Raw genomic sequence first — 23079 nt, 5'->3', positions numbered from 1 at the left:
AGACTACGTGAGTTTCAGAGATTTAATTTGCACAGAGTGTTTCAAGTACCCATTATATGTGAAAAATGAGGATCATCTGTCCTTTAGCTATTTTCTCTTCATACAAAAAAATTATTCTTCTTTGTGAAGCTGGAAAATCTCATTAAGCATTCTTTTCTTTAAAAAGCCCAATCCTCCATCAGTTTATCAAGCATAATTGATAAACCAAATAATTTATTGGTAAAAATAACTTTGGAATCTATTAGTAATTCATGAGGCAAAAAAAGTAGGTCTAAAATTGTGTTGATAGAACTGTTTTAAGTCACGTAATCCTTAGCTAATTCTTCAGCATGCATCAGCTATAGTTTCTAGGATTTCAACATGAGAAAGAATGCTGTGAAAGTGCCTCACCCATCCCAGGAGCATCCCTGTTCCTTCTGGCATCCCTGAAGTGTGTCAGTTTCCTGATAGTAACTTAGATGACTCAATTGTTTGGTTTCAGAGTACTAGGGAGGGATGACTAGACTCATGTTGTTCCTCTGAGATGCTGAGAAAGAATTTAATAGTAGGACTCAACTCAAAGACGTTCCTACCTCTTCAAATTCCCATGTTAGGTCCTCAGTTTGTTTCTATTTCTCTATTGTACCAACCCCATCAAGTTTGAAACATTGCAGATACAACACAGCATTATTCTAGTAAAGAGAACAAGGCATGAAATCTTCCCTCAGATGGTGAGAGGAGGTTTCTCCGGAAAACAAGGTGGTGACCCTGCAGGTGCTATGGTACCCATGCCGTCTAATTAGTAGTGACTACAGCTGGAAGAACGGGGGATGCAGGGCAAGGATCTTCACTGAATAGGCCTTACTCCAAACAATGGCATTCTTTATCATCTTTTTTGACATGTTCGAAATTATTGGTTAGTTATGATTAGTTATTAGTTATTCTTATTTCTTCTTCATTTTAGAGTTTATATTTCTTAGAAGACCCACTATGTAATGTGCATAATTTTAGGCCCCCCTTTGAGTTTTTGCAGGAGACTTTTGTGGTACGTATATTTTTTATTTTTGTTTTACAGCTGTGTAAACTGTGTTTCAAGGAGGTTAGGAAATATTTAATGTCACACAGTAGTGGTGGCTGTAGATGTATGCATAACCAAGGTACTCAAGTTTTCTCCAAGTTGGGACAGTGAGCAATACTAGCTGAAGTGTTAATATGGTTAAATAAGCTATACTAAGAAATTATCCGTGGGATCCGTGCCAGCCATATTTTACTTATTTAGGTAAAAATATCCATGAAGTAAATGGCGGGATAAATAGCTTTACAGAACTTCATTCCTTGAACATGCAAAGAAAGGCTGAAATCCTACTAAATTCATTTCAAAAGAGAGAAATTGTGAAGGAGTAAATTGAATTAACTTGTAGGAGAAAGTAACACACAATATTTAAAGAGTATGAGTGGAAAAGCTTCAAAATGGATGCAGCACATACATTAAGTCAGTTTGGGAGAAAATGGGAGAAGATGAGTTTGGGTTTCTAGTAGACCACAGGTCGCTCATAGTTACAAGGGCCATAGAGATGAGGTTAGTGTGTAAATCTGCAAACGTGAAGCTTTAATGAGGGTCCCCAACATGACTCTCATGGCCTAGGAAACTGAGGGATGGTGTTGCCTTGTTCAAGCCCATTAATACCATGTCGGAACACACCCAGGGTGGGGCTGTCAGCATCTAGGAAGCTGATATATGATTTTGTGGCCCTGTTCAAGTCAATTAATTGTCAAGAAAAGCCTAAGGATCAATAGGCCATGATAAAAGGGGAAGTTAGTTGTAAAGAAAAACTGCAGTTGAGGGTTAGGATATAGCCAGGCTGCAGGATCAATACATACTGGTCTCTACTAAAGAGAACACAGCTGGATACTGGGCATGTGAAATTGAATGGGAGTAGTTTTACATAAAAGACACTTTGGAAGCTGGGAAGTAGGAGAAGCACCATCTCTAATTATAGGAAAGCACCACAGTTGTCAGACAATTTGTCACATTCTACAATTGCCACTGGCATGAGGAACCTGAGATAATGTCCCAAGTGAATCACTGTGCACTTATCCTGCTGTGGAGGATCATGGACTAGGAAATTTTGTGACACCAGCGTGGATTGCATGTAGGTGGTATTTTGGTTGGGAAATAAGCACATCATGCTAGTCCTGGGCTGTTCCCTGTGTAGGGCTGCCTGCCCCTTATAAAAGGACTCTCCACCACACAGGCTATCTTCTTGACATTCAGTTGTAGATCTTTGGAGACTCTGGTGAGTACAAATCTTAGAAGCCTTTCTTGCACTTGGCTGGTGTGAGGGTTTAACTTGGGGACAGAAATGCCTATTTGTTTTAACCAATTTATCCTCATGGATAGGAAAAAGAAGATAATGAGGTCTTGAAGGTAAATTTTAGCTGGTATTTGGTAGATAAACATGAAGGTGATGAGGAACCTGGAGTCAAATAAACAAAATCTTAAACTAAAGGAGAGTGAGAGACACAAGATGCTGTTCTGTCTCGTGCTTCACATCTGTTCCAAATACATCTTCTTGGAGTGCAATCTCCTTGGGTGAAGGGTGCAAGTTTTTGCAATTCTCTTCAAAAACTCATGGCTCAGCACCACAGTCAGCTCATTAAAACTGGTAACGAGGGCCTCATGGAAGATACAAGTACAGATTTGTTTGGTATTGGCTAGAATTTCAATATCTGAGTTTTTCTTCTTCAGATAGTGTTTGTATTCAGACAACACTTGTTGCTGTCTCATAGGCAATTTTATTTTCAGAAAAAGGTAGAATGAGAGAACAGCCAGAAAGACTGAAGAACTGAGGGTAAGAGGTCCTAAAAGTGAAGTGTGAAGAAGCAACATAAAGTCATAAAGACTGTATTAGGGATCAGAGTTGGTCCTTAGATACTGGAGATTTGATGTTCTAGCTAATTGCTCCACCAACAGGACTATCTCTCTTATGAGCACTGTTGCTTGTGTATCTTTCAGATTCTCTGAGACTGAGGAGAGATGTCTTACCAGCAGCAGCAGTGCAAGCAGCCCTGCCAGCCACCTCCTGTGTGCCCCACGCCAAAGTGCCCAGAGCCTTGTCCACCTCCGAAGTGCCCTGAGCCTTTCCTGCCTCCTCCTTGTCCACCTGAGCATTGCCCACCTCCACCATGCCAGGATAAATGCCCTCCTGTGCAACCATACCCACCCTGCCAGCAGAAGTATCCACCCAGGAGCAAGTAACATCACTAGAATTCATCAGGACCATGAAACAACAAGATCCAGTGGCTCTTCTTAGTCCCAGCACTCCATCATCTTCCCTTCAGCTGTGGTGAGAGGCTGCATCTTCCCTAACCTCTGCCTGGCTTGAGAGCTGACAGAGAAAAGGCTTAGTTCTGAAAGCCGATATCATGTTGTTGGAAGATGAGCAGCCAGATCATTGCCTAATCTCGCCTTGCTGTCTGTGATGTAGATGGTGGTTCCTATCCCGAGAGCAAGTGTGTTTATTCTTTTGCTTCTCCCCAATAAAGCACATGTTTCATGGTTAGGCCCACATTGCTTTTGTTTGCATTTCGTGTCTTTAACCTCTTCTGTTAACTAAACCAAAGTGAGTGTTTCTTTTCATTCCTATTGAATTATTAGAATTATTAGGCTTTTCCATCACTGAATTCAGTGTTGCTTGAAATGTGTGTTTTGGATTGGGTACAACAATTGATTCTCTTTTATTGGTTTTAAACTCATTTTTACCCCTTCTAGCTTGTATGGCTGAAAAAATTACCTAAACTGTCTTAGCTTCAGTTTCATCATCTGTAAAAAGTAAGAGAGCATGTATTCAGCTGAGTGTACTTATAGCAATTAACTTATTCACAAGTGTTTCCTAATTGTCTATCATGTGTCAGCCAGTCTTCTATGCCCTGCAGATAGGGATGATGATGACCAAACAAAGTCCTTGCTCTTAAAGAGTCTATAGTCTTAAGGGAGTTACATATTACCGCCCCCCCCAACCTACAACCTCCACACATGTCCCACACACATAGGACAAATTATAATAATGCATGGGCTATATTTAAATAAAATTATTTAGAAAGACTCTTTGAAGTGACTTTTGGCTCAAAGACATGAATGACTAGAAGAGGCAGCCATGGGTATATCAGGGGTAGATTGTTCCAGTTGGAAGAGATGGCCAGTGCTAAAGAAATACAAAATAACAGAAAGGAAAATGGTGGTCAAGGAGAAATGTTTGCAAATGAGGTCAGAGATGTTGGATCTCTAGGATACAGTCATGATTTCGATATATATTTGAAGTTTGACAGTCATCTTATGAGGATGGTCAAAGTCCTAAAATTTTATTGTATATAACCCAACAATTATATAATTACTTTTGCATAGCATTTTAACCAAAAGTATATAGGGTGTTTCAAACATATATTTTTTAAAAAGTTGAAAAGAACTGAGGAATAGATTAAAACTCTTTTGCTAAGAGGGACTGCCCAAATGAAAAGTAGGTGTACCTGTTTTCACATCTTTTTTTTTTTTTTAAATTATACTTTAAGTTCTAGGGTACACATGCACAACATGCAGGTTTGTTACATATGTATACATGTGCCATATTGGTGTGCTGCACCCATTAGCTCGTCATTTACATTAGGTATATCTCCAAATGCTATTCCTCCTCCCCACTCCCCACAACAATAGGACCCGGTGTGTGATGATCCTCTTCCTGTGTCCAAGCGATCTCATTGTTCAATTCCCACCTACGAGTGAGAACATGCGGTATTTGGTTTTCTGTTCTTGTGATCGTTTACTGAGAATGATGGTTTCCAGCTGAATCGTGAATGAACTCCCATTCCCAATAGCTTCAAAGAGAATAAAATACCTAGGAATCCAACTTACAAGGGATGTAAAGGACCTCTTCAAGGAGAACTACAAACCACTGCTCAGTGAAATAAAAGAAGACACAAACAAATGGAAGAACATACCATGCTCATGGATAGGAAGAATCAATATTGTGAAAATGGCCATACTGCCCAAGGTAATTTACAGATTCAATGCCATCCCCATTAAGCTACAATGACTTTCTTCACAGAATTGGAAAAAACTGCTTTAAAGTTCATATGGAACCAAAAAAGACCCTGCATTGCCAAGACAATCCTAAACTAAAAGAACAAAGCTGGAGGCATCACACTACCTGACTTCAAACTATACTAGAAGGCTACAGTAACCAAAACAGCATGGTACTGGTACCAAAACAGAGATATAGATCAATAGAACAGAACCGAATCCTCAGAAATAATACCACACATCTACAGCCATCTGATCTTTGACAAACTTGACAAAAATAAGAAATGCTGAAAGGATTCCCTATTTAATAATTGGTGCTGGGAAAATTGGCTAGCCATAAGTAGAAAGCTATAACTGGATCCTTTCCTTACTCCTTATACGAAAATTAATTCAAGATGGATTAGAGACTTAAATGTTAGACCTGTTTTCACATCTTACAGGGAAACGTATTTGATTAGTTTCATCAAATTGCAGCTAGCAGAATGCTTAGGAAATTTTGTTCTTGCTGTGCTCCAAGCCCCAACAGGAATGTTAGAGGGTAGAGTTTACACAAGGCAATACAGAATAACTCCAAGTTATTGTCTTAACAGTAGGCTGTTGAATAAAGCTCTGGCTTAATATTGTTGACAGTTCCTCTTAACCCCAGGCCACATTTTGTCTTTAAGAAAAACAAAAATAAAAAATCCTTCATTTTAGGCGAAATATAATCAACCCATTCAGAAAGTTCATAAACTTTAGCTGTACAGGGCGAATAATTACAAGCTAAGCACTCATGCAACCAATGCCAAATTCAAGAAAAATGACATTATCAAACCTTCTAAAGACCCCACATTGCCTTATTCAATAACACTCTACACTTTCATCACTGGAAGTAAACCCTCTGCTGACATTTAACATAATTACTTTCTTGCTTTTTATTTTATTTTTTAACCATTAACATAGAGGTGTCTATATTAATAGACATAGTTGAGTTTTCCAGTTTTTGAATTGCATATAAATGGAACCATACAGTATGTCATTTTTTTGCCTGTCTCCTTTCAACCATCATTGTGTAATTTTTGCTTATTCATGATTGCATTGTAGCATATCATTGTATAAATATACAATACTTTTGTTTCTTTATTTATTCTACTCTTGGTTGACATTGGGTTGTCCCTATTTGATATTGTTATGAGTAGTGCCATCATGATGTTTTCTTCCTGCCTGTGGGTGTACATGATCACACATTTCTCTAGGGTATATGCCCAGAAGTATGTGCATCTTCAACTTTGGTAGGTGATGCCAAACTGTTTTCTAAAATGCTGTCCCAATTTAAATGCCTAGAGCTGTGTAGTAAATTTTATGCTTCCTTTCCTTCTTTCAGTTAATCAATCATTGTCACCTTTCTAAGCTTTACCTATCTGGTATTGGCATAATTATCTTTTATTGTGCTTTGAATATGCATTTTATTAAATATTAATGACCTTTAGAAGCTTTGAAAAATATGTTTATTCATTTTGACATATATTCTTGTGAAGTGCCTGCTGAAGGCTTTTACCCATTTCTATTGAGTTGTTTTTTTCTGACTAATTTTTATGATTTCTTAATATATTTTGGATACCTAGCTTTAATGGTAACTTGGCTAACCCACTGTAACTAAGATTTTCTCCTGTTTTCCTCCAGAATTATAGAATGTTTTATTTTTATCTTAGTGATACATTTTGAATTAATTTTTGTATGTGTGAAGTAAGAATCCATATTCACTATTTCCCATATCAATGTCCAATTTCTTGAGTACCATTTGCTGACAAGTTTCTTTTTTTTGCCCATTAAATTACTTTGACACCTTCATTGAAAGCCAACTAACTATATAGATATAGACACATATCCATGTGGGTCTGTTTTTGGACTTTATTCTATTCTATTGATCTCTATGTCTATTTTTATGCTGATACCACATCTGATTAGTTTGGTTCTAGAATAAATATTCATTTGTGCTGCTCCAAGTACTATATATTTCCACAGGTGTTTTATAATTAGCTTGTTCATTTCTTTAAAAAACACTGAGGGGTTTTGACTGAAATTATATTAAATCTATGGCTCAATTTGGGAAGAACTGACAGTATTGACAAAATTTAGCAGTGTTGGCTTTTTGACCCATGAACAAGGAGTATCTCTCCATTTATTTACTTTCGAGAAGTACACAGTGTTCAGTGAAAGGTCTTTCACATCTTTTATTAAAGTTTTTTGGTATTTACTTCAAAGGTTATTATAAGTGGATTTTAACATTTTATTTTTGAATTGTCTGTTGCTATAGATATTGCTATGACCCTGCTTGAAGTCACCTGAATGTCTGCATTATTTCTACAGCCTCCTTACTCTCTCCCAGTTTTCATCCTTGCTCTATATAACAAATACTCAACACAGTAGTCAGAATTAACCTCTCAAAGATAATGTCACTTTTCTAGTCAGATAATTCCCTTCTAAATCAGAATATGAGACACAGTCTCTACAGTGGTCCACAAAGCCCAACATGAACTGAAACTCATCTCTGAAATCTACCTCATCTGTATTTATTCTTCCTTCCTTCTCTCAGAAAAGCTTAAGTAGGGTAGGAAATTGCATAGTCATATTATGAGGTGAGAGGCAGCATTTTTTTTCTCTCTAAAATTTTGTGTACCATTTTATTATTATATAATACATATTTCATACCTACTACTAAAAAATACAATTAAAATGTTCAAGCTAGTCCATTGAAATAGTAAGGTACTGAATGAAATGATTTGTTTTGTCAAGTGTTTTCTTTGATATGTATTTACCATATGTTTATCCTGGATTTCTTTATCTTTTGTTAGTATTTATGTAGTTCAGGCAGAAAAACTTGGGAAAGTTACTAAGACTAATACTTAAAACACACATGCAAGCATCTTCTTTTTTACAAAACGGGGAAAGTCTGTAATTGTTTGATTTGAGACAGATTATTTTAGCTCTTCTTTTGTTTTCATCTTACTCTCTTTCATTTCTTCCTTCTTCCCTCTGACATACCCACCCTATTTACCTGATTTTTCCTTCCTTCTTGCCTTCATAAGTTTTGAGTATATATTTGCCAGGCACTAAGCTCAAGGGATAAACGATAAGCCATTTTGCTTGCCCTCAAAAACCTTAGAATCATATGTGAAATAAAATAATTGCAATTCTGGTATACATACTATGTTAAAATTATGTTTGAAAAGCATAATTGGGGTGATTTGATTCTACTTGAGAAGATAGGGGTGGAGCTAGGAAAACCTCCAGATGAATCAGCAGATTGTAGAAGCATATGCAGGTGATCATCAGGGAGATAGGAGAGCTGAAAGGTGAAGTATTCCAGATGCAGGGACATCAGAGAACCCACACAGACGCAATATTCCAGAGACTGCTTTGTCGTTCAGTAGGTCTGGAGTAAATGGTGCAATTGTAGGTGTTGTGTAAAGTTGTGTTAGAGTACACACAGCCCAGTTGTGAACCTTCTTGTGGTTATCTACCAAAATAGCTACCATTTCTGTCTTATTTACAATGATACTGCTATAAAGTTAAAAAACTTCAACAGCACAGAAAAGCTATGATCCTCTCTATCTGAGTCTATGCTCTTTCTTGTTGTCCAAAGATAATCACAGTTTATTTCCAAAGTAACCATCATTAACATGAACAGCCATCATTATAGATACTTTTCCATGCATAGTAAGTAGAAAAAGAGAAAGAATAGAAAAGTGCCGTAGCTGGAATTTTAAATGCATTCATTTAACTTAACAGAGGAAAAGGAAATCAAGATGATAATTAAGAATTGTCAAATGTCAGGAAAAATTTTCTCCAGTGCTCAGATTTCTGCAACATTGTGAATAAGCAGATCTTAAAATGCAAAGCATTTGGAGTCATTATTTTCTTATCTCCACATTTCAATATCAAATAGTATTACAGAATTACCAATATAAATGTTGAGTAAATTTGTATCTTCCCAACCCATTTTCACTTCAACATTTTTGCTAGTCATATAGAAATTTTCACATTGCTAGGGTTTATAAATACTGATGCTCTGTTTTATGACCTCAGTTCGTACATATGATTATGCTTATTTCATTATTTAAAATGATACACTGCAAACTACTATTTATCTTACCATAGCTCTCCACCTATGGGATGTTTAGTAGATTATATCTCTTGGATGGTTGTATTTGACAAAGCAGTTTTATAAGAATTTACTGCAGGAGCTATATTTATTAGCTTCTTCCACATCTATATTTTAAAGCTTCAATGGCCTTTATTTTCTTGTTGGATTTTTCGAAAATTTAAAGGATGATTTAGAGTCTGTTCTCCTTCTTCCTTTTCAGATGGTCATTTCTGGAGGTTTCTGTTTGTTTTTTTCCAGTCTGTGCTGACAGCTCTCCAGGTCTTCTGTACACCCCTTGTCCTCTCTCTTCCCTTCTTAAAGTAATTTCCTGGATTAAACTCACCATTTCTCCGCCTTTCTGTTTCTTGAGCTTATGCCACTGCTCATTGAAGAATATCCTTATGTAATTCCTTAATGAAGAACGTGTGGGAGAAATATTGTCTCAAAGCAGATACAGGACTCAGCTATCTTCTACAATTTGTGCAGCTAAGAGGAAAAAAAAAAACACATTGGGCTTTCCCTCATCATTCTACTCTGTTTCTCTTTCTTTCCTCATCAACTCTCATACCCAATCAGGAGGACTTTTGGCTCCTTTGTGCCCTGAATTTAAAAGATCCTCTTTAATTGGGTCTTCAAGTCCACCTCCAGATTTATAAAGAAATTCCTCTTCTGAGTAATTCTTAGCATCAAACACTGTATCAGCAATACAGGCTGCTAGGAGTCAATGGATAAAGACCTTAAAATTCCGAGTGAAGTTTATTTTTATTTTTCCAATATGGTGGATTGGAGACATTGTTAGCATGCCTCTCTCACTTGGAAAGACAAAATAGTGTGTAGAGATCCACACTGTGAACTTTTTCCCAAGAAGCAATGCAGGAACTTAACAGGAAAACTGAAACGAACAAACAAACAAACAAACAAACAAATGAAACAAAAAAACCACACATCCTTTGAAAAAGCTGCAGGCTGCAACCTACACTGTGAGCCAGGCAGAAAACAGAGTTTTTAAGAGTGTTAGCGGGGAAGGACTGCCTCCAGGATATACACCACTAGGTAACCTGGCAATCCAGGCCATGGGAGAAGGCCTTAACCCTCTCCAGAGCTGGAACTGATTTATGGAGCAGTGGAGAATATAAAAGTAGAAGCAGCAGTGGGAAGAGCCTTGTGTGTATTCCCAATCTCCAGAATTTACATGTGATGGTGAGTCTATGCATCTTGTTCTCTGCTGTGGGGAACCACATAGGCACGGTTCAATAAATAGGTTTTAGGGGATTCCATGCGGTTTTTGTTCACTTCTCTCCATTTCTTTAATGTGGCGATTAAGAGCACAGTTTTTAATTCCTTAAAAGGTGTATAGTACACATATTTGAGGGCAGCAAGGAGGAAAAGTGCTGAGGGGACTGTGGAATCTGTCCTAGCAGAGAAATGCCTCTATGAATTGGGTGGAAAAGACAGCTCTAAAAGTGCAAAGAATAAAGTCAAACCCAGGATTATATAGGAAAAAAAAAAGAGATGGAGGAAAAAATTTCAGACTTGAAGAAGGGTCTACAAATAGCACAATGTGGACAGTCTCCAACCCAGAGCCAAGTATGCTTTCCTGTGAATAGAGAAAAGCTCAAACCCAGGGAGGAGAAGTGACCTACCTGTGATCACAGGACTTGGCAATGATAGAACTATGTTCAGTTTCTCATTAGTTCTAGCAAATTGGCAAATTATACTAAGGGAGTAGAGGTAGAGTTGAGTTCATGTACAACAATATAGAAATCAGCTAAAGTGGATCAGAGCAGGATGCTTTATAATTCAGGGAAAGGGTAAGATAGAAAGGGATCCTTTCCCCCAATCAAGAAAGACAGCCTTGGACCACCAGTTAGAGAATCTGCCAATTTTCTCTCTGCCATAAATCACTGAAACTGAGAGCTAAGGCAGGGCCTCCATGAGTCATGAGCACTTAATTCAGCGGGAGATCTCAGAACAGGATATTTCCTTTTTTGAGATTCCCTGTCATGCCAGTTATGGATACATTTGCATTTTGGATGGGACATTACTTGATCCAGCCCATTTTAGGCAGTTCTACTTCCCCCTGGGTGGGGCAGCAGGCCCTATAAAGAGGTTCTCTGCCATATAACTCCTAAACTCCTGGTACTTGAGCACTGATCTGCTTTGGAGAACCCGGTGAGTCTGCTTCCTTGAGTTCCTCTGTTCTTTTTGCCCTCAAATGTTGAATTTAATCTGAAGACAGAAAGCATGGTTGATCCAAACCTCTGAATACAGTTTCGACACTACTTAGTGGATGGAACCTGAGGATTAAATCATAATGATACACTGTTTTAGCTTTTTTTTGTAAGCAGTTTGGTATTCATATGAACAGAGAAGTTAACAGGAAGGCTTTGATTTGAAGAAGCGGTAAAAGCAAAGTGTTTTTCCTTTTTTTGATATCTTTCTGGTGTCCTTTTCAAACATTTGTGTTTTAACAGGTGTCAGAGCCTGCAGTTCTTCCCAAACGGCCCTTTGCTCTGTGGCCATCAGCCCACTGGGACTTTACAACAGATAATGATGATAGGAATAGCTTCTGAGATTGCCCAGGGTGTCTGAACTTGTGACTGCCTTTCTCAAAGTGATTATTTTCATGTTTGATTCTTTATAACAGAGATATTTTCTTTGGAAAAATTGCATGAGAAAACAGAGGATTTCCCAGGGTTGATAAAGCAATTTGCTAAAGTGGAAAGGATAAACCAGAGTCATGAAAAGGGAATGAGGAGTTTAAATAATTTTTTGGAGATTGGAGAAATAATATCCCATAGTATTACATAAACGTTGGCTTTTCTTTGTGAGAGGCCCTTCCTGTGAACACTGTCATATCATTTCTTTCAGATTCTGAGACTCCAGCAGGATGTCTTATCAACAGCAGCAGTGTAAGCAGCCCTGCCAGCCACCTCCTGTGTGCCCCACGCCAAAGTGCCCAGAGCCATGTCCATCCCCGAAGTGCCCTGAGCCCTGCCCACCACCAAAGTGTCCACAGCCCCGCCCACCTCAGCAGTGCCAGCAGAAATGTCCTCCTGTGACACCTTCCCCACCCTGCCAGCCAAAGTATCCACCCAAGAGCAAGTAACAGCTTCAGGGTTCATCAGGACCATGAATGGATGAGGATAATTAGCTCACCTCGTTCCACAACTTCACCTGCATCTTCTCATCAAAGTCATCCAGGGATACACGGGAGCTTCTTTCCCCTTAGCCAGTGATCTCCCCGTGATGTTCCCTGACAGCAAAAGCTTCCCTTTATGATGCTGCCATACTGCCACTATCCAGGTGGAGACTTAGATAGGAAGTCCTCAGCTGTACCGGCCTTTCAGAGCTTCTCCTTGGGTGCCATCGAAGAATTCTGTTGATGTTTTCTGTGTCTGTCTGTCTCCTGGGCATGAGTTTCTACCACTTGTGCATTTGTCACTTTCCTTTCACTCCCTGAATAAAGTAGCTATGTATGTATTTTTGTGAGTGGATATTTCGTTTCTTTTTAAACCTACTTTATTAACAATATCATATGATCATTTGGATTTACTTCTATCTTTCTTTGGTCCCCAGGACCAGGCTTTCATGATTATTGTAGGAAATTTGGGTCATACTAAAAATTATTTCTGTATTATTTTAAACCCGTGTTATTTTCCTTAATTAGCATTTGATTGATTCGAGGAACATATGATTCAACTTCTCCAAATGTCAGTCTCTTTACTGCAAAGTGAGCAAAATAACATTTACATAACAAACTAGTCTAAGGCATAAAATTGAATTACTATCTGAAATTTGGTTGGCACAATGCCTGACACATAATTAGCAGTCATTTAATTGAGGTTTATTAGCAGGAATATATCATCATTGTCTTCATCATCATCACTATCATCATCACCAGCATCACTACACCACTACAACCACTACCATAGTTGCTCCAGCAAAAGAGTAGCTAGCTTGGATATAACTAATACAGGAAATAAGAAGAGTCTCTATTGTTATTTTTTATGAATTTGTAATACTTGTACACAATTACGGGGTACATATGATATCTCGTTACACGGATAGAATGTGTAATGATCAAGTCAGGATATCAGAAAATTTAGATTATCCATCACCTGGGGTATTTATCTTTTTTCTTTGTTAGGAACATTTCAATTTTTCTCTCCTAGCTCTTGTGAAATATAGAATACATTGTTGTAAACTGTAGTCACCCTACTCTGCTATCAAATATTAAAACTTATTCCTTCTATCTTTTTGTTTGTACCCATTAACCAACATCACCCCATCCCCCACAAACACCCTTCCCTGCCTCAGGTATCTATCATTCTATTCTCCATGATATCTATCTTCATGATACTGACTTTTCTAGCCTCCACATATGAGTGAGAACATGTGATGTTTGCCTTTCTGTGCTTGACTTATTTCACTTAAGATAATGACCTCCAGTTTCATCGATGTTGTTGCAAACAACATGATTTCATTCTCTTTTTACAACCAAGTAGTATTTCATTGTAGGTATATACTATATTTTCTTTTTCCATTCATTCGTTGATGGACACTTAGGTTGATGGACACTTAGGCTGATTACACATCTTTGCTATTGTGAATAGTGCTGAAATAACCATGGGAGTTCAGGCATCCCTTTGCTACACTGATTTATTTTCCTTTGTATAGACACACAGTAGTTACATTGCTGAATTGAATGGTAGTTCTATTTTTGGTATTTTTTTGTGAAATTGCTATTATTACCTCTGCTTTTAAAGTCTTACCGGAAAACTCCTTGCATACTCTAACATCATAGAGTACGTTTCCTGTGTGTTCTTCTAGTAGTTTTATAGTTTCAGGTCTTACATTTAAGTCTTTAATCCATATTGAGTTGACTTTTGTATATGATGAGAGATATAAGCCCATATTTCATTCTTCTGCATATGAATTCCATTTTTTTCTGAACAATTTATTGAGAAACTTGTCCTTTCTCCAATGTATATTCTTGGCATCTTTGTCAAATTCAGTTGGTTGTAAATATGGGGGTTTATATTTGGGTTCTTTATTATTTTCCATTGGTTTATGTATCTGCTTTTATATAATAGCATGTTATTTTGTTGACTGTATCCTTGTGACATATTTTGAAGTCAGGTAGTGTGATGCCTCCAGCTTTGCTCTTTTTGCTCAGGATTGCTTTGGCTATTCAGGGTGTTTTTTGGTTCCAAATGAATTTTAGAATTGTTTTTTCCTATTTCTGTGAAGAATGACACTGGTATTTTGATACGGATTCATTGAATCTGTAGATTGCTTTGGGCAGTATGGTCATTTTGACAATAGTAATTCTTCTGATTCATGAGTATGGAATATCTTTCAATTTGTTTTCGTGTTCTTTTTTTTTCATCAGTGTTTTGTAGTTTTCTTTCTAAAAAGTTTTCATCTCCTTAGTTGAATTTATTGCTAGGTATTCTATTTTTTCTTTTGTAGGTGTTCTAAATGGGATTGCCTTTATCATTTCTTCCTTAGCCAATGCATTATTGGTGCATAGAAATGCTACTGATTTTTATTTTGATGTTGTATCTTGTAACTACTGAATTTATTTATAAAATCTAAGAGTTTTTTGGTGGTGTCTTTATGCTTTTCCAGATACAAGATCATGTCATCTGCAAAGAGTAACAATCTGACCTCTTCTTTTCCAATTTGGATGGTTCTCTCTTGTCTGATTGCTCTGACTAGAACTTCTAGTACCTTATTGAATAGGAGTGATGAACGTGGGCATACTTGTCTTGTTTCAGTTCTTAGAGGAAAGGTTTTCAGGTTTTCCTCATTTAGAATGATGTTGACTGTGTGTTTCCCATACATGGACTTTATTACATTGAAGTATGTTTCTTCTGTGCTTAGTTTGTTGGGTGTTTGTATCATGAAAAGATACTGAATTTTATAAAATTCTTTCTCTTCATCTATTGAAATAATTATATGCTTTTTCCTTTATGCTATTGATGTGGTGATTTATATTTATAGGTTTCTTTTCTTTTCTTTTTTTTTTTTGGGACGGAGTCTCGCTCTGTGGCCCAGGCTGGAGTGCAGTAGTCGGATTTCAGCTCACTGCAAGCTCCACCTCCCGGGTTTACCCCATTCTCCTGCCTCAGCCTCCGGAGTAGTTGGGATTACAGGCGCCCACCACCGCGCCCGGCTAGTTTTTTGCATTTTTTGGTAGAAACGGGGTTTCACTGTGTTAGCCAGGATGGTCTCGATCTCCTGACCTTGTGATCTGCCCACCTCCGCCTCCCAAAGTGCTGGGATTCCAGGCGTGAGCCACCGCGCCCAGCTCTATCATTTCTTACATGGGAAATCTAGGAGCAATGAACAGCCTCAGGTTTTGATTATCAGAGAATGTTATAATTTTGCCCTCATTTTTAAGTACAATTTTGCCAGAAGCGAAATTCTAGGTTACCAATTTTTCCTTTCAGCAGTCTTATTATATCATCCCACTGCCTCCTGATCTCCAAGGCAACTGATGATAAATTGATCAACAGTCTTATTAAGGATCACTTATATATGAAGATTCACTTATCTCTTGTTGCTTTAAAGATTCTGTCTTTGATAGTTTGATTATAATGTGCCTCCATGTAGTTCTCTTTGAATTTGTTTTACTAAGGGTTTGTTGAACTCTTTGGATGTGTAAATTTATCTTTTACAGCAGTCACATATGTGAAACCTTAAAGTATGTAGCCTTTAAGGCTGACTTCTGTTACTTATCAATTTGCATTTAAATTTCAACTTTGTCTTTGTGAGTCTTGATAGGTCATTCCATTTTGTCACTGTACAGTATTCCACTCTGTGGATGTGATATACTACAATTTATTTATCTATTCATCTACTGAAGGGCATTTTGGTGGATTGTAATTCTTGGAAATTATGAATGAAACTACTATAAACATTTGAATATAGGTTATTTTTTATGGGCATATTTTGAAATCTGTTACATGAATTTCTAGGAGTCATGATGGTGGATCCTATGGTAAAATTATGTTTAGCTCTGTGAGATCATGAATCAGCTTTGATTTTTCTGTTTATATTTTACTTAACTTCTCTTTGACTTATGGCACAATGCTGTCAGCCTTCTTCTATGTTAGAGTTTAAACTGCTTTTCCACTCCAGAGTTTTTCATAGTTTTGTCCAGGTTTACTTGCTTTCCTTTATTTATTTATTTTTTGTGTGTGAAGGGAGGAAACTTTAAATCCATGCACATTCACTGTTTTAAAAGATTCTTAAGAGAAGTGTCAGATTTATTCTGTTTCTTAGCCTATGTTTTAAATCTCCCTAACACAAAGCATATAAGATCATCCTGTATTTCTGATAGCTCTTGAAATTATTCTTTTAACTAGTCTGATCTAACATTTACAGAAAATAAAACTAGAATTTACAGGCCCTTTTTGCTTTGGGAAGGTTAATGCTAATGAATGATTCAGTTCCTTATAAGGACTTAAACTGAAATTTAGGTAATCTGCCACCAGAAGAAACATGTTATTTAAGTGAGAGAATTTTTTATTGTCCTGAACAGCTAATCATAGTAATAGTAAACTAGATTAGAGATTACATTATATATTTTTATACAGAATGCTAAATATTTACAAATGTCAATTTTCTGTAAACTAACACAGTTAACATATTGCATTTATCATATTTAGTTTTTTATTTTTGTACTTAACAGTAGTCAGAAGACAATCTTAGTCCAAATAACTAGGAACAATTAAATTATCTTGTTTCTGTACTTTATTCTACATTTCTTCTTTGATTAACTCTCATTTTCACCACAAAAGAGTAAGTATCAAGGTTAGCCCATCTTATTATTTCACCACACCTCATTCAAATAAAGTATTTTCATTTGCTTCCCCCTAAAATCTTCGGGCACTGACCTAAAAGAAATATGATATAAAAGATCTTAAAGATAAAGCAAATAATTTACTCACCATCAAACACACCTCAGACTTGATGTTCTGGCTCTATTTCCTTGATTAACAATGTATTACATTAGTATTATGAGTACTATCTGTAGTCATAAGTCTAAGCACATAAAGTACTAAGTCCTAATGTACCTAATTTAATGGTAGCTATTATTATTATCATTATGTACTATTATTATCACTATGTTCTATTATCCTTACCACCTGTCTTAGTAACCATCAGTTTCTTCCAATTTCATCATAATCAGACCAATTTTACGATTTCTATCTTTCTGGCTCTTGGATAGTAGACAAACTCATTCCTGATGTTTTTACCCTAGTATGATCTCTCAATTTTGGTGAACTGTTTCATAGACACGTATGGCTATTGGGTGCTTGTGGCTTCCCTGTGTTTATGTCACTGGTAGAAGAAAGGGTGATTATTATTAGGATTTTTCTTCAAGAAAGATTATAATAGGGAGGTAATTAAATATTGGGGTATAATAATAAAACAACTCCTACTCACATCTGGCCCCACCTTTAGTGTTTGACCAGAGATGCTTAAAAGGAAGAAGATCATTATCTCACTAATTGAGCTATGGACAGACTTGTTTCTTGTCAGCTTTTCAAAGAAGAATTTTAAGAGTCTTTACAAAATAATAGGTAACATTTGGAGAATATTTTGAAAAGGAAAATAAGAAAATAAAAATCATCTGTAATTACAGCAACCAAACAGAATCACATTTAATAAAATGTTTTAGGTATTTCTTATCTTTTCATAAATAAATGTTAAAATGTTGTCATGCTTTATATATGTTTTTACTATAATTTGAATGTTTTAAATAATATTAAATAGTCTTCTAAAACATCCTTCCCAATGATCTTAAGAATTCTGCAGGGCCTGGATGTCTCAGGGCCTGGATGTTCTAACTAGGGGAAGCTGTGACCGCTAGCTGCCCCTCTTCATGTTGTGGCCATTCCTCATGTAGCTGGTCTGTGAGGAACTCTGAGTTTCAAGTTCACCATCTCAACTTGTAAAGTGACCCTGTCTGAGATGCTGGAAGCACTAGGGCTGCTGGCACTCTGGTGCCTGCACTGCTGTGATAAGCAGCCTGTTTGAGTGGGGTGTCCTCAGAAGGGGAGTCTCAGGGAGTGACCCAAACTGTATTATCTCACACAATGATCTCATTTGGCAGCAAATTCTCCAATTTTGCATGTCAGAAATCAGACATTTCTCTAAGGATTTGTGTTTTAGATGTGATGTGAGGCTGTTGGGGAGTAGTAGGTGACCTATTGAATAAAGGCCGTTTACTTTGTCGTCTGATGTGCTTGGCATGTGTAATAGTTTGTAGGGATCATTTGGTGAGAACACCATTTGTAAACACCTCACTTTAAGGTGCTGACGCTGACGTGATGTTTTTATTTCTGTACTGTCCTGGCCAGTAGTGATCTTGCCTCAAAGCCCTTCCTTACTGACAGGAGCAATGGCAGTTCTGGGAACCTAACCTGCTTAACTGAGGGATGTGATGCTTGGTTGATTCAGCACTTCTGCCCTTCCTGGAGCATAGCTGGTGACTGCTCCAATGATTTTGAGTCTTTCGTCTTCCTCATTTTCCTTTCTTCTTCTCCAATTATAAACCACATTCTTGCAAAGCTTCCTTATTATTGGTCTAAGGAAGCTCTAGCAACATCACCTTAAATATTCAACATACCGTGTTTAGTAAGCCTCACTGATTGCAGGAAGAGTTTATGAAAGATATGAAAGAGGAGTCACTATATGTGTTGACAATATATATGTTGAGTGAACAATATGTAACAAAATGGATAGATGAGAGGTGTACATTGGGGTGTGACTTGATAATCTAGCAGGTCATGGGACTAGGGGGCTTATGGAAAAGACAAAGAAAGAACATGAAAACAAATTAAAAAACACCGAGAAACTCCTAAAACCTGTTTGGAAACAGACAGGAAGAATACATTTTAGATTATACTTAGTTTGTATTTTCCCCCAGATTTCAGACTTTAAGTGCTCTGACCATCTCCACTCTGCAAACCTACTTCTAATTATTTACATATGATAATGTGAGTCTGTGCAGCTTGTTCTCTATAGGACGGTTACAGGGAATCACATAGGCATGGTTCAATACCATGAATGCTTGTAATTTTGTTTCACGTCTCTCCATTTCCTTAATATGGTGGCTAAGAATACATTTTTATAAATAAAAAGACAATAGTACACATCCTTGATGGCGGCAAGTAGCAAATGTGCTCTCACCCTGGAATCTGTCCTGGGTGACAATTGCCAGTACAAATTGGATGGAGAAGATAGCTTCAAAGGGGAAAGGAAAATCGTAAAATCCAGGGTCCTATGAGAGAGAAAGATAGAAGTGGAGGAGAAAGTTTCTGGCTTGAACAGGGTCAGCAGATGGCACAATGCGGTCAGCTTCCAACTCCAGAGGTAAGTGTGATTCTCCCCTGCTTATAATCCCAGGGAGGAGAGGTGACCTGGCTATGGTCACACAACTTAGCCAAAAAAAAAAAAAAAAAAAAAAAAAAAAAAAAAATCTGGGGCTAGAATTCAGGTCTTTGTTAGGTCTCCCCTTCCTTCTAGCACATTGGCAAATTGTATAAGGAAAGTAGAGGTAGAGATGGGTTCATGTACCACAATATGGCATTCAGCTAAAGTGGATCAAGGCAGGAAGTTTTATGATTTAGGGAAGGTGTAAGACAGGAAAGGATCATTGCCCCCAGTCAAAAAAGAGAGCCCTTGACCACCAGTTAGAGAATTTCCCAATTCCTTCTTTGCCATAGGTCACTGAAACTGAGATCTAAGGCAGGGCTTCTGTGAGTCAGGAGCACTTAACCCAGTGGGGAGATCCCAGAACAGGATATTTCCTAGTTTGATAATCACTGTCAGGCCAGTTATGGATACATTTGCATTTGGCTTAAGACAATACTGGATCAGCGTAGGTTTTGGCAGTTCCATTTCCTGTTGGGTGGTGCAGCAGGCCCTATAAAGAGGTTTTCTGCTGCAGTGCTCCTGAACTCCTGGTACCTGAGCACCGATCTGCCTTGGAGAACCTGGTGAGTCTGCTTCCTTGAGTTCCTCTGTTCTTTGTGCCCTGAAATGTTGAATTTAATCTGAGTACAGCAAGTTTGGTTGATTCAATCCTATGAATGTTGATTTGATACTATTTAGTGGATGGAAATGTACGATTAGAGCACAATGATATGCTATTTTAGCTTTCTTTTGGTACACAGCTAGGGGTTCATATGGACAGAGAAGTTAGTTAAGGGGAAAGCTTTGATTTGAACAAGAATAAAATAACAAAGTATTTTTCTTTTTTCTTTGCTTTTCTGGTGTCCTTTTCAAAGGTTTATGTCGTAGCAGGTGTGAGAGCATGCAATTCTTCCCAAACAGCCCTTTTCTCTGTGCCCATGTGCCCATGTCAACCCACTGGGATTTTACAACAGATAACGATGATAGGAATAGCTTGTGAGGTAGCCCTGGGTATCTGAACTTGTGACTGCCTTTCTTGAAGATGTTATTTTCATAGAAATAACATGCTTGGTTGTTTACTACAGAGGTATTTTCTTTGGAAAAATTATATGAGAAAACACAGGAATTCCCAGGGACAATGAAGTAATTCGCTGAACTGGAAGTGAGAAACCAGGGAGTCTTGAAAAGGGAATTAAGAGTTTAAATAATTTCTTGGAGATAGGAGAAATAATATGTCATGGTATTACATAAGCTTTGGCGTCTCTCTCTGGAGGAGTCCATTCCCATGAACACTGTCATATCATTTCTTTCAGATTCTGAGACTCCAGCAGGATGTCTTACCAACAGCAGCAGTGCAAGCAGCCCTGCCAGCCACCTCCTGTGTGCCCCACACCAAAGTGCCCAGAGCCATGTCCACCCCCGAAATGCCCTGAGCCCTGCCCACCACCAAAGTGTCCACAGCCCTGCCCACCTCAGCAGTGCCAGCAGAAATGTCCTCCGGTGCCACCTTCCCCACCCTGCCAGCCAAAGTGTCCACCCAAGAGCAAGTAACAGCTTCAGGATTCATCAGGACCATGAAAGGATAAGGATAATTGACTCACCTCGCTCCACAGCTTCACCTGCATCTTCTCATCAAAGCCATCAAGGGATACACAGGGAGCTTTTATCTGCCTGTGATGATCCCTGATAGCAAAAGATTTCCTTTTTGAGGCTGCCATACTGCCACTGTCCAGGTGGAGACTGAACAAAGGAAGCCCTGGGCTGTGCCAGCTCCCAGAGCTTCAGAAGAAAGAGCAGCTGTCTCCCTGGGAACCATCAGAGAATTCTGTTGATGTGTTCTGTGCCTGTCTGTCCCCTGGGCATGAGCTTCTACCACCCGTGCAGTTGTCACTTTCCTTTCACTCTCTGAATAAAGTATCTATGCATAATATTTGTGAATGGATCTTTTGTTTCTTTTCAAATCTGCTTTATTAGCAATATTTTATAATCATTTGGGTATATTTCCACCTTTCTTTCATCCACAGGCAGGATCTCACAATTTGGGACATATCAAAGATTATTTCTGTACAATTTTAAACCTGTTTTATTTTCCTTAATTAGTGTTTGGTTGATTTGAGGAACATATTATTCAACTTCTCTGAATGTCAATCTCTTTACTGCAAAGTGAGCAAAATAACATTTACTTAACGAACGTGTCTAAGGCATAAAATTGAATTACTATCTGAAATTTTATTGGCACAATACCTAATACATAATTGGCTGCCATTTGATAGAGGTTTATTCACAGCAACATATCATCATTTTTTCCAGCATTATGATCATCATCATCATGATCATCATCATCATCACTCCCCATGACAACCACTACCATATTTGTTCCAGCAATAGAGTGGCTTGGTTGTAACTAATATGGAAAATAAGAAGACTCTCTTTGCTATTTTTTATTGATTCTTAATACCTATACACATTTTGGGATACATGTGATATTTTGTTACATGGATCAAATGTGTAGTGATAAAGTCAGGATATTAGGAAATTTAGGGCATTCATCACCTTGAGCATTTATCATTTCTCTCTTCATTGGAAACATTTAAAACTCCTTTTAAAAAGTGTTTTCTTACACTTTAAGTTCTGGGGTACACGTGCAGAATGTGTAGGTTTGTTACATAGGTATACATGTGCCATGGTCATTTGCTGAACCCGTCAACCCATTATCTACAGTGGGTATTTCTCTTAATGCTATGCCTCCTGTAGCCCCTCACTCCCCGAAAGGCCCCGGTGTGTGATGTTCCCCTCCCTGTGTCCGCAGGTTCTCATTGTTCATCTCCCACTTATGAGTGAGAACATGTGGTGTTTGGTTTTCTGTTCTTGCGTTAGTTTGCTGAGAATGATGGTTTCCATCTTCATCCATCTCCCTGCAAAAGACGTGAGCTCATCTTTTTTATGGCTGCATAGTATTCCACGGTGTATATGTGCCATGTTTTCTTTATCCAGTCTATCACTGATGGGCATTTGGATTGGTTCCAAGTCTTTGCTATTGTGAATAGTGCTATAATAAACATATGTGTGCATGTGTCTTTATAGTAGAGTGATTTATAATTCTTTGGGTATATACTCAGTAATGGTATTGCTGGATCAAATGGTATTTCTATTTCTAGATCCTTGAGGAATCACCACACTGTCTTCCACAATGGTTGAACTAATTTACACTCCCTCCCACCAACAGTGTAAAAGCATTCCTATTTCCCCACATCCTCTCCAGCATCTGTTGTTTTCCTGACCTTTTAATGATCACCATTCTAACTGGCCTGAGATGGTATCTCACTGTGGTTTTGATTTGCATTTCTCTAATGACCAGTGATGATGAGCTTTTTTTCATATGTTTTTTTTTCTATTTTTTATTTTTTATTTATTTTTTATTATACTTTAAGTCTAGGGTACATGTGGATAACGTGCAGGTTTG

The 23079-nt window shown here is 37.7% G+C and overlaps 3 protein-coding genes and 1 long non-coding RNA gene across 4 annotated transcripts; 3 read left to right on the top strand and 1 right to left on the bottom strand.

Moving 5' to 3' along the window:
• Positions 1-930: 930 nt before the first annotated feature.
• On the top strand, positions 931-3548 carry SPRR2G (small proline rich protein 2G). The gene has a single exon (XM_021923847.2). The coding sequence runs from the start codon at positions 3017-3019 to the stop codon at positions 3236-3238; it is 222 nt and encodes a 73-aa protein (XP_021779539.1). The 5' UTR covers positions 931-3016; the 3' UTR covers positions 3239-3548.
• Positions 3549-11536: 7988 nt separating this feature from the next.
• LOC103876048 (small proline-rich protein 2E-like) lies at positions 11537-12640 on the top strand. The gene has a single exon (XM_021923849.2). The coding sequence runs from the start codon at positions 12073-12075 to the stop codon at positions 12289-12291; it is 219 nt and encodes a 72-aa protein (XP_021779541.1). The 5' UTR covers positions 11537-12072; the 3' UTR covers positions 12292-12640.
• Positions 12641-19796: 7156 nt separating this feature from the next.
• LOC110740924 lies at positions 19797-22229 on the bottom strand. The gene is made up of 2 exons (XR_002516228.2): positions 21218-22229; positions 19797-20238 (listed from the first exon to the last, which is right to left on the bottom strand). It is a non-coding gene; the product is annotated as an uncharacterized LOC110740924 (long non-coding RNA).
• LOC103876050 (small proline-rich protein 2E-like) lies at positions 20841-21205 on the top strand. The gene has a single exon (XM_021923859.2). The coding sequence runs from the start codon at positions 20949-20951 to the stop codon at positions 21165-21167; it is 219 nt and encodes a 72-aa protein (XP_021779551.1). The 5' UTR covers positions 20841-20948; the 3' UTR covers positions 21168-21205.
• Positions 22230-23079: the final 850 nt, after the last annotated feature.

The sequence above is a fragment of the Papio anubis genome, chromosome 1 (genome assembly GCF_008728515.1).
Source record: "Papio anubis isolate 15944 chromosome 1, Panubis1.0, whole genome shotgun sequence".
NCBI lineage: Eukaryota > Metazoa > Chordata > Mammalia > Primates > Cercopithecidae > Papio > Papio anubis.
This window is presented reverse-complemented; position numbering and strand designations above follow the sequence as displayed.

What these genes read in the sequence shown, in the direction of transcription:
- LOC103876048 (XM_021923849.2), top strand. Translation starts at nt 12,073, where the DNA reads ATGTCTTATCAACAGCAGCAGTGTAAGCAGCCCTGCCAGCCACCTCCT.
- SPRR2G (XM_021923847.2), top strand. Translation starts at nt 3,017, where the DNA reads ATGTCTTACCAGCAGCAGCAGTGCAAGCAGCCCTGCCAGCCACCTCCT.
- LOC103876050 (XM_021923859.2), top strand. Translation starts at nt 20,949, where the DNA reads ATGTCTTACCAACAGCAGCAGTGCAAGCAGCCCTGCCAGCCACCTCCT.